Source organism: Scomber japonicus, chromosome 3 (assembly GCF_027409825.1).
Source record: "Scomber japonicus isolate fScoJap1 chromosome 3, fScoJap1.pri, whole genome shotgun sequence".
NCBI classification, from domain to species: Eukaryota; Metazoa; Chordata; class Actinopteri; order Scombriformes; family Scombridae; genus Scomber; species Scomber japonicus.
In genome coordinates this window covers 27943884-27956313 of record NC_070580.1, presented here as the reverse complement: position 1 = coordinate 27956313, position 12430 = coordinate 27943884, and the positions used below count along the sequence as shown (strand labels likewise).

General features: G+C 42.0%; 1 protein-coding gene across 1 annotated transcript in view; it reads right to left on the bottom strand.

Moving 5' to 3' along the window:
* The window catches only part of anks1ab (ankyrin repeat and sterile alpha motif domain containing 1Ab), a 43468-nt gene that overhangs the window by 11015 nt on the left and 20023 nt on the right, over window positions 1-12430 (bottom strand). Inside the window, exons 3-6 of the mRNA XM_053316258.1 lie at window positions 8298-8413; window positions 3578-3676; window positions 2450-2596; window positions 171-278 (exon numbers count right to left, since the gene is read on the bottom strand). Coding sequence (XP_053172233.1) covers window positions 171-278; window positions 2450-2596; window positions 3578-3676; window positions 8298-8413 — 470 coding nt within the window. The remainder of the gene's footprint in view (window positions 1-170; window positions 279-2449; window positions 2597-3577; window positions 3677-8297; window positions 8414-12430) is intronic.

Below are 12430 nucleotides of genomic sequence, written 5' to 3'. Positions count from 1 at the left end.
TAACTCCCACTGGTGGTACTTTAGATAAAAACCTCACTCTTGGATTGTGCTGTCTTTCTGTGGATTCTAGGACAAGTATAGACATTGAATCAGTGCCATGTAATGGACAGCTTGTAATGAAGACCTACAATAAATGTAAACTGTATGACTTTCTACATCATGCATCTTACCATAATTGGGGACAGACGACGTGACTTAGTCGGAGCCTCTTCATATGGTCTCTCTGCTAGAGAGGCAATGATCCTCTTCCTGTGGCCCAGCGGACCAATCTTAATAACCTGGAGAGGACAGCGTCAGGGCACAATATGAAGCAGATTTTCCGGTGCATTGTCACATCAATAACTCACACGTAATAACTTATCTAGACTAAACTAATAGAGATATATCCAAAATACACTGACACAGAGTTGGTGGCATGCACCCCTCACTGGCAGGCATCCACCGGCAAACAGAAATGACTCTCGTCAATAATTCAGCCTCAATCTGTTTTGCCGTAAGCTTGAAGTACAGCACTGTCTCCTTCCTGGCACACTCCATAATTCACAATCCATTTTTGGACATAGTGCTTAAATAACAGAGGGGAACTTGGTGGTTTATAGGACAACAACAGGTAATATGCAAATAAGTGAGTGATTTATAGATAACGCTATGGCATAGATCTCCTTCATTTGTCACATTTTTTAAATATATGTTTTCAATTTACAGTATTTTAAGACTACTCGTTCACCTATCCACAGTATCTCTGTCTCTTTTAAACCTTTTACAACAGCCATCTCAGCTTGTGTGGCAAATATCCTCAGAGGATGAAACATATTGTAGGTTAATTTTATGTAGTCAAAACTCATTATCTTAATACTGTATATTTGCATAATTGGCTATTAACATTCATGCTCATCCAGTAAAGGTGGATGTCGAGTGATTAATGTAACATTCACAATTATGTTGCCGGTACAAAATATTCGGTTACAGGCTCATATGGTTCTTTGTCTGAAGGCTTCAATTATTTATTCAGTGAGAGTCAGAGGCAGAAAAGGCAACTGGTCTGGATTTCTGGTGTTGTTTTCATTATTCTCATGTACAGAATCCCAAAGAGACCAGAACAGGAAATTTAAATAGTAATAAAAACCCTTGGGGTTGTATAGAAATGCAAACCAGCTCATAGATCATCTTGATGTTTGATACTCTTTTCTGTAAGATGCTGAAAAGGATAGAGGAGATGTAATGGGCGAAGCGAGTTCTACCAAGAGGCAGTTTTGCTACTCTGCTCACTGAAAGTAATGTGCCCCGCTCTCACACCCATCTTTCTGTACTGCATCGCAGTGAGCTGGACGCCGTCCCTCATACACTGCATATACAGGATGTTTGGCTGCTGCTGTTGCTGCTGCTGCTGCAGCTACTGCAGCTACTGCAGCTGCTGTTGCTGCAGCTACTGCAGCTGTTGCTGGTTTCTGCCATTTTGCCACCGCTGTCTTTGTGTGCATCAACCAGACACATATAAGAATTGATGAGTAAGAAAAATAAGATTGCTTTCAACGTGCTCATCTTCTGCTCCTAAAACTGAACAATGCTAACTTCTACATGACTGGTTATCACACCTGTTACAAACTGGTATCTGAAATTATAAGCATGGTTGGTTTTCACTAGCATTTCTCAGTATGAGTAGTTAGTCAATGAAAAGCATGTGGTTAGTTGTTTCCAACTTTAAACTGTGCCTACTAAAAAAAGAAACAACGGCTGCGTATGGCCCCTCACCACAGGCAGAATACTGAATATCTGAATAATTCAACCTAAATTACATTCACCAAAATGTGGTGTGACTTTTCCTTCTAAAACTGGATCACTGAAATACTTTTTAGAAGCCAGAAGAGGTCAAACTATCCAGTATTTCACAAGTCATGAATACAAATTTGAGAAAAGTCCAAAAGAATTAAACCTAATTAATGTAACAAATGGAAAAATGTTTCTTCTTTCCTATTTCTTTAATCATTTCAATTCATATGGAGCCAAACTGGCACATGTGTTTCTCCATAACAACCAGTGATTTTTTAGAAATGAGTTCTCCTTTGTAATTACAAAATTATCACAAAATGTTACACTATTTCCATGAAGATTAAACCAAATTACATATTTCCCTGTCATCAGGCACCACATTTCTCCTTAATTTACAGTTATCTACTAATGACTCAGTGACATTTCTATGCAAATGCACCCATCAAAGAGCACCTCTCTCTTATTTCAGAATTGCAAGTGCTTCTTAATCTAAAAAAAATCCATAATATAAGGAGGTCATCTAATTAAGGAGACTGTTGTATGAGAAATGGTTCAGCTTGGTCCAGGTTTGACAGTTCATGACTATGTAGAGTCCATCACCACCCATGAACCTCTGCTAAATGAATGAGTTAACGATGGTTATTTGGGTAAATGATAAATGTAAACCGTGGCTTCTTACATTGACGATCTCCAGCTCCCACAGGTTCTTAACACACTCCAGTGTGCGGTAGCCACTTGAAAGAAAGTTGGGCAGATATTCATGCAGGCCAAGGCCATCAAGCCAGGAGGAGAGAGATGTGCTCCCATCACAGCCCAGTGCTTTTACCTAAAGTGTAGAAAAACAAGTGTAAGAGGAGAAAGTACTGTAAATAACTTGTGTCTCCAGAAAAAAGATTGAACATAGAAAATATACAATATATTAATAATGTTTTCCAGTGCTGCCGATAATTCTACCTCACTTGCGGCTCTTTCAATATTCACAGATTCACTCATCAATCTGACATTGGATATATTCTAGACATTTAGACTTTTTTGACTACAACCCATGTCTAACCTTTTACATATTCAATATAATGTATGAAATTTACGGTTAAACGGTTTTAATCTTTTAATCAGGCAATCTTATTACACGAACATACTTTTCATCGATATCACCATCAGCACTGGTTTGAGCTAAACGGTAACATCAGCATGCTAACATTGTTATGACCATACTGATGGTAAGCAGATCAAATGCTAATTAGCACTAAACAAAGACCAAGCACAGCTGGACTGATGGGAAAGTCATTAGTTTTGTAAGTATTCAGCCATAAACAGAAGAAGTATTGGACAAATTGAAATTGTTAACTGATGATGGCACTAAATGAAAAGTGTGTTGGGGTTATTACAATTCATCTTTAAGGGCACATTAAAGTCTGCACCAAATTACATGGCAATCCATACGATGGATGTTGAGATGCAATATATTACTCAAAACCAAAAAATGTCAGCCTCATGGTGGCACAACATGAAAGATATTAGGATGCTGTGATATTTCAGTCTGGACCAAAGTGGAGGACTAACCAACTGATCAAACAACCAACCTTTCTGCGCGACTAGCATGTCTAAAAATATTTTTCCACTGATCTATTTTAGAAGTTTTCAACTCTGAACCATTGTTCAAGTGAACAAAATGACATTAGTTATTATCTGCAGTCAAAAACCAGCTTTTCCTCTTTTTCATCTATTTGTTTTGGCGTATCTTTTTGAGATACTGTTTCTCACTTCTCCTTCCTCACTGCTGAGGTTAAGTTATGATGTTCAGTACCTTTGGCAAGCCACGTGCCGCATGGAGGATTTTCTTTCTATGTCCTGGGTCTGTGATCCCAATGTCTCTGAGATCCTGGTCCTCCATCACGTTACTTCCCTGCATATGCAGAAACGCAAGAGACACAAATACAAATAAACACATTCACACACAGCCACACTCGTACACACACGCATGTAAACAAATAGTCACATACACACAAGTACACACATGTGCACAGAGACAAAATACAATATGGACATACAGTAGTACAATACAAGAAAATAAATCAGTAATCAGTCATATGCTATATCAGAGCAATCATTTAAATGACCCTACTTACACACATGCATCTACTTACACATAAAACACACTATACTGACATGAGACACATAGATGTGTAAGATTACAGGTCAATTAAAGTATTATGGCATATTCCATAATGTAACTACCAGGGCTAAATTGTATCTGTACAAACACACACACACACACACGCAGAATATGCACATTTCTGACACAAACAGTAACACCAGAGTGGGAGGACAATGAAGTCAAATAAATTGTGCATGCCAAGAGTAATCAATCTGATCTGGTGCAACTCTGAGGGAACAAAGCGTTCATAACAGCAGCAGCCTCTACCGGATCTCTTTGCTGCTGTGTTTCATTGACGGAAACTAAACAGTCCACAAGGAAAATGAATAAAAATACTCCACTACGGTTTGTAACAATGCCTTAATTTAGGAGGAAAACAATGAACAACAATAGTTTTCCGGTGCCTGAAATCTTGACTGACAAGCAGATTCTTGTCTATTTCATGTAGCTGTTCATATCCACAGCTTCAGCTGCTTTGTCATCTTATTCCGGTTTATAGGCAGGAATAAAGATACAAGGGGAACCTTGAAAATGTGGAGCTAAGCGTTTTTCCCTGTGGACTGCTGCAGATTGATTCTTCCTGGCCAAGAATGTTAAAATGTTCTGTAGTCTTTATTCAATCTGCTCTTACTGGATTGGCTTCAGAGCACAATGCAGCAGTATACACAGGCCCTGAATCAGGGTGCTGATCGTTAGAATAAAGGTCAAAACGAAGCGGGGTCTGATGTAAGGGAGGCCCAAAATAGATTCTCCACTTCTATTAACACAGTTTGAAGTTTGATGATGCCTCAGGAGACTCGGCAAACTTATTATTTCATGCTGCATTTGAAACATGTGACGGGAATGTATGGTTCAGTTCTTACATAGCTTATGAGCTATGGTAGTTTGATTTAATCTGATACGACTTGTAGATGTAGCCATGGTAGAAGTCCTTCATCTCACTAAATGCACTCAGTTAATGCAATAGTGAATTAGAATTGCTCTATTGCTCTGCCCCACAGAGGAAATGTTTAGAAAAAAAAATCGAATTGTGTTACTTTTTAAAGAGACAGCAGATGTGACAATGATCTGACAAAGAAAAAAAGACTTAACTTATGTGTTACAATATGTATGTTCAGTTCCATATTATAACATTTGTGAAAGAGGGAGCTGCAGAATCTGATGCAATATTAATGCAAGATAGATGCAATGTAAATGCCTGATGGGGAACTTCTAAGATGTTTTGCAGTAGACAATTTTCCTCATTGCCACATTAGTTTGGACATCAGAGCAACAAAGCGTAACACTTAAGGAGAAGAGATAATGTGGAATTTCTTGACTGTCAATGAAATGTATGGGCATGAAGGCCAAGAGAATGAAAGCTACGGGCGTCCCACTTCTGGTAGCATGAAAGGAGCGCAAAATGATAATCATCGTGTAAAAATTATGAGAATGGGCACACAGCTGTTCATAATTTATGATCCCTCAAAAGCTGCATCTCAGGGCAATCATCACATGCAGAGAGCCTTGCCGACTCATGTGAGTGCTTGCTCTCTTGCTCTCTTGCTCTGGTGGGCGGGCCCAAGGAAACTTTCCAGGCGGCACTGTGTTAAAGCTGTAACATTGGTTGCTTGCAGGTATAGTATGGCTCGAATGCTGAGATCCCTGCCATTGCAGAATTAGAGTACACCCAGTAGGAATTGTGTCTGGCTCACATGGATAGTGTGATTTCTAAGGATGAGAATCTGAATCTTAATTGTTATTCCTTAGTATGGTGAAAATGTATTCAAACATGACACTGGATTAAACAATGAGCCAAAGTAAAGTGTCTCTCTGTCACTCTCTTCTCTGCAATGAATCCCCACAAACAAACCCTGATGTTCAATCTCAACCTGAACTTAGATTGATCACATTTGAAACTAGTCTGGCAGATTCTAAAAGGGCAAAATATTAAACATTCACAATGTCAGCCTGACTACTCTGACCTTTCCCTTGTTTGCAACCTCCATATCCTTGTAAATATCCATGTGTAATTTGCCTTGTGAAACTAATGATTTATCTCCTTGATGCATCCAGTCCAGCAGACACATTAGTCGTGGCATGAAAATGAACATCCGAATGCCTAATGACCCATAGTCTTCATCCCGTGCCCTGGAAATCATGATCAACATGGAATCATCCAACCAAATTGTTGAAACAATACGGTGGCTTTGTTTTCTTTGAAATTATCTCCAGATAACTGCACACTTGTATTGGGCGATATAACAATATAATAACCTGAGGCGATAAAAATCAGTCAACTGGAGGAGATTTTGCTGCACAGTTCATAGTGAGGTAGCTCTTCCTTTAATATCTCTGGTAATATTAGGCTATTGTGGGCAGCGTTGCTAATCAGTGAAGAGGACTGATTTATGGTGGCGTTGGATTTACAGGATTTTTGCATCAATTCAATTATGAACGTTTATTTTCCATTAATTAATGAAAAACAGGAATTTTATCTATAAACTGTTTCTCAATTAATGTCCCAGAAGATGTGATATATCACAATAAAGTATATCTCATTATTGCAATATAATAGGCTAATTACAAGATTTGTATCCATTTTAAGTAATAAATAAACTTCTATAGGAGCGTAAACATACATTTTTGATAAAGATCCTTTATATTTTTTTGGGGGCATTCAAGTGGCGTTGTGGTTAAGATGCATACTGTACCATTTACTATGAAGGTAATGTCACCTGTTTGATTACAGGAGAGGACTTACATATTAGTCACCATTTGTCTCGCCTCATTTCATGCCACCTTTCTACTGTCCACTATCAAATGAATTATAATGATAAAAAGATCCTTTGAATTTGTTTTTTCTAAATGTCACTCATCTTTGGTATTTCTGTGCTGTAGTTTTTGGCCAACGTATATATAGATACAAATATCTGCAATAAGCTAATATTGGCTGATATATCAGTTTATTGGTCTAGCTATATATCACTCACTCATTGTCTCTTCCTTTACTATGACTGCAGACATCACAACCTGTTGGCTTGCTGTCACATCACGAACAAACACAAATCTGAGTGTGAAGCTTTTATCTGCACAGCATCTCACAGTAGAAGTGATCACATTATGCTGTGATCTCATGCCTTACCCAAAAGAAAAACCAGATCAGAGAGTAACACTTCTCAACTGGAACGCTCTGTGAATACAACCACTTTCCCTCTGAGCTTACTGGTTTCACTTAACTGAGCTCAGCTGTGACAAACTGATGTAACATATAGCCTATAGTGCTAATGCAGTTCTGCAGTCTGAGAAATGTCCGTGTTTACCCTTTGGGCCTAGTTATTTACGGTGTACAGCCATGTTTTTCCGAGTAACATGACCGGGGCACTTAAAATGTAATGGTGTTTTCTACAATCATTGCCAAACGCAATATCAAGTTTCCTTGCAATGTTCTTTACAGGGAACACGATAACGCTTTCAGCCATACTGTGGGCGTTTTTTGAGCTGCAGTCAAATGAATTTATCAATATATAATCTGATGGAGCTGTTTAAAAACTGCAAAACACTCCTGCAAAATGTGCCAATTCTTTCCAGAAACACTAATCTGTGTGATCATTTTTTCCCAACAATCACAGTGGACAGATAATGTGGCTTTTGATAATCTACTTAGTGGTGAAATGATACATTTGTAACCAAAATGAATGTCTGCATGCAAGCATGTGTAATTAAAATCTAAAAATTACAAGTATACAGCATTAGAGCATGCTGCTGCAGTGTAATCATACATTGTGCAGGTATTGCAAAACTGCCTCATAAGCACCACAAGCAGAGTACAAAGCAAAATGGGTAGAGGATTTAGTGAGCAACCATGCCAAGTGTTTTCAGAATAAAGCACAGTGTATTTAGTGTGAGGATTGTATGTCAGGTTATCTGACTGTTTTTATGCAGAGGTCAAGTCCAGTGGCTGTAAATCAGAAGATTCAATACAGGGGTTGGTGGGGGTGACTGTAGAATTGTACAGTAAATGAGATAGCATGATTGGGAATGCAGGAAAAAAGTTAATGGCTTTTGGTTGTCATTTGTCTTGCCATTGATGACAGCCCATATTCTTTAAAGGGATTCAGTGAGGGGCCATAAATCTTAGCAGGGTCATGCATTGCAAGGAGGTGAAGAGGAGTTATGAAGGGGAGAGTGGAAAAGGAAGAGAGAGTGTGCAGGGGTGAAGAGAGAAAAAGGGGGGTGGGGGTTGGAGTGGAGCTGCTAAGAGACAAGCGGAGGGTGAAGGAGCAGAGTGGTGACATAAAAAGACAAATGCAGCTTGGTTGACGGAGGGAGAGACTGAGTGATGTAAAGTGGAACCGACCCTTGAGATGACGTGCTGCAGGTGACTCACCATGAATCGTAGGTCGTCGAAGCCATTGAGCAGGAACTTGCTCTCGTACTGCGGCAGCCCCACGTGCTCCAGCCACTCTCCCACCGGCTGGTCCAGGGCTTTACCACAGGCCCCATCTGCCGAGAGAGGGAAGCGCTTCAGCAGGGAGAAGCCGTTCAGCCGGTAGCAGCGGCACTCAGAGGACGACACATGGCATTGCCACATCATCCTCGGCCAGCAGAGGCAGAGCCGAGTGCAGCAGCACCAGGCGGGGTGGGGGGGAGACAGGGTCCAGGCCGGGGGTGAGGGGCTCCCACGGTACAGGCGGGGGCCCGGCTAACTCAAACACAGGAGGAGGGTAGGAAGTGCTGCAGGCCCAGCTCAAGCCCTGCAGGGGACTGACTAGGCTAATATACACCCACTGGTGTTAGTGTGACTGACTGGAAATGTCAGGCGAGGGTGGAGGTAGTGCAGGGAAAGAAGCCCATCTGAAGCTTGGTACTGTTAGATATGTTGGACTGAGCCACTACGGCATCTTCCAACAAACAGGGTTCACTAAACATTCCTTTAGTGAGCAGATGAGCGGGTGTAAAAACAAAGGCTTGGCTAGTCCAAAATCATAACAATAATGAACACTACAAGTCATAAGACTAGATCATTTTCAGGTCGAAGGGAAAATGGAAATGAATTAATTAATCACTAAATCAGACATTTTCACATATATCACACATTATTTACTCTACTAAAATTATCCCCTTTATTCTCTCTAAAATCACAAAGTACTCCATCAGAGTCTAACACAGAAATATTTAGTTCCCCCAAAATAAATTTGTCAGGGTTTTCACCACATACTTGTAAAGCTCTGGCTGAGTCCCATGGCTTCATTGGTCAACCTCTTTGAGAGCTAGGACACGGCTCATACAATGAAGGTAGCAGCATTTTTTAAAGTACTGTTGAGGTACTCATGTTATATTTTGATCAAGGAATACACATTTGCTTAAATCATTTTTCGTCCTTACTCCAGTGCCACAAGGAGTACGATTAGGTAGACATATTGTAAATCCTACATCAAAAAAGAATTGTTGGTTTAGGATTTGCTGATGTGCTGATTCCAAACTCCTCAATTCATAATCAAATCCAAGTATAGATTCCTTGATAAAGCTCCAGGTAAACTGTCTGCCACTGGAAAAAAAGCTTGGTGTCCTTGGTGGTGCCAGTGCTCCCAGTACTGCCCAGCATTCACACTCTTCAGCAGGCTGCTGGCTGGCTGGCTGGCTGTGCGACTCCACCAGAGAACGTGCTTCTCATCTCTCAAAGCAGTAAATCCAGGTTCAGATCCAGCAAGCAGACGGCAGGTGAGTCTCTTTACTCTGAAGCGAGTATCACTGCAGGACCATAGTGCAGCTTAAGCTAGCTCCTTCCTGAAGGCAGGCGCCCCCCACTCCCACCCTAGCCCACCTGGTTCTTCTCCTTGCTGGGAACAGCTAGCAGCCTGTGCGCTCAGGGCAGAGGTTTGCTGCATCCCCTGCCTGTCTGAGACATGCAGGCAGTGCAGATGCAGTGACAGCAGCTGCTCCTGGCTCACACACGCTACCCCTCACTGCTCACAGAGCATAACGTCCTGATGCCGGCTACTTCTACACAGGAGACCACAGATCTGCCTCAACCTCAGCTACTGCTGCCACGTCCTTACCACATCCACGACAGTCAACAGACTCAGTGATCCCCCCCCCCTTCCTCATCCAAGCAAATCCCTCAAGCTCTTCTTTTTTAACTCCCCCCCCCTCCTTGCTCTCGTGTCTCTGCTTTCTTTCTCTCGCTCTCGATCTCATAGCCCCATTCCCATACTGTGTGATCGCACTGCAGGGCTGCCGTATGCTGCCTGATGAAGTGGGGTGCTGCTCCACGTAACCACCTCTCCCTCTCTCACTATATCAATTCCCCTCCCTCTGCCTCTCTCTCTCTCTATGCTTGCACTCTCCCTCACTCTGTCTCGCTGCCTGCCTCTCGCTCTCAAACACACAGACAGATGCACACACACATATGCACTCTTCATCGTCTGTCTCTCTACCCCTTTCCCTCTTCTATCTTACAAATGCACATATACTTGCTCCTCTCCGTCTGTCTCTCTCTAACCTTACCTCACCTCTCCCCCCACTGCACTGATTAGAATTGCACAGAGGCACTCTGATCTTGCCAGTGCAGAAAGGACACCACCATCAGAGGCAAGGAACAAGCACTGAGAGCCCCAAATCACAGTCCTTTCTGCAAAGAATGACTAGAATGTAATGGGCTGACAGAGACCCGATCCTGTTCTGCAGGAGCTTCGCCAATTTTTTAGGTTAACATGGGATATTGAAATAAAAAGCCTTCTCAAGCCCCTGCTTATTAGCAGATGGCTTTAATTCATTTACATCTTACTTTGATGATAGAACGAGGGGGGGCAGCATTGATTCAAGTCAGCAGAAGTCTCTAATGCACTCATACAGAAAAGGGAGAATGGGAAAAGAGAAGAGAAGACATGCACACACTTCTTTCAAGTCCTGTCTCTTCTCCATCTCGCGAAGTCATACAGCATGACAGAAAAGAAGCAAATTCCATTATGTACTTCCAGCTGCTCGTGTCACATCAACCATTTTTCAAGCGCAACGGTGGCTACTTACAGGATAAAGCCCGGATAAAAAAAGTGAGATGATATAAAATTCAGATAGATGTGTGTGGGGCAAAAAAAGAATTAAAAAGAATTGCCACAGTCAACACAGAGAGTGATAGACCTTAGCATCCACCTATGCAGGCTTGCTTACTGCGTCCGTCACTGGTGTTATCTGGGTACAGCTGCAGGCAGAGCGTAATTATGCAGGCTTTCAAGCTGCTTGCAGTCACCTCACACATTCCCAGATGGGTAGTCAGCCAGTCAGTAAGGCAGTCAGGGCAAAGAGAAGCAGTGCCAACAGAGGGAGGCAAAGTGAAGGGCTATTGATTGAACCTCCTCCATAATTGGCCCGCCTGTACCGCTGTTGCTCTGCGTTAATGATCAGGTAAAAGGCCAGGTCAGGTCTCCGTGACCCGTCAGTCATCCACCAAGGACCAATGCTCATCATTTGTTATCAGGAAGAGAGAGGGTGCTGTCAAATTTGCTCTGACTGAGGAGAAGAATGATGGAAAGAGGAAGAGAGAGCGAGAGAGAGAGAGATAGAGAATGAATGAGCAGGAGACAGATAAGAGACAGAAAAAGACTAATAGAGGAGGAGGCGATGAAACATATGGGCGAGATAAGATGGTAATAGGAAGTAAGAAGGATTGAAGTGGACTAATTATGATTCACTACGAGATCCCACAACTCCCCCTCCTCCTTTACTCTTTCCCTCCTGAGCCTCATACCAAAGTCAGCTCTTACACCACAATATCCAGACAAAGACTGTTAAAAATACCAGCCACCCCTTCCAATTACTTCCATTCATTTGGGACAGCAACACCTCCTACTGTAGTAGGACCTAATTACTAACTGACACAGTATCCAATGCTCCTCCGTGGGGGGTAACTGGGTCACTGTCTTATCCCCTGTTAAACAGGCCAAGCTGTCAAATCTATCCAAGTGGCTTTCTGTACTGTTTGAGCATTGCTAGGTCTAGACTTGGCTCGGAGGAGCGCCCAGAAGACCTATTTACAGAAGAAGAGGTAGAGGTTGTGCCTAGATAAAGCCGTGCCTCTTTATCAGAGCAGGAGAAAAGCACTAGCTCCTTGTCAACACACCCAAGCACTGGAGAAAATGAGCCGCAAAGCTGAATTAATTCAGGGAAACTGAAGGCGGACTCTTTTCCTTTGAACGTCAGAGTGTGCCTGTACACAAACCGAGCTGATGCCTCCTGTGTGCTGTTAGCTGAGCCCTCTCTCCACTCCCTCTCTCTTTTTAAGCTCATTTACTCAGTGCTCTCTTAGCACACAATCGAGGCACTAGTGATGGCCACACAACACAAACAAACTCATCCTTGAGCACGCAGAATGGCGAGAAATTGCAGGGCTCGTCTTTGTAGTAAATCTGATGTTCAGAAGTGTGCGTCTTCAAGATGAATTGGGCATTCTCAGGTCTTGATATTAGAGGGACGATATACAAGGAAAAGGTGGAAAGAAAGAAACTACACAAAAATAAAGGA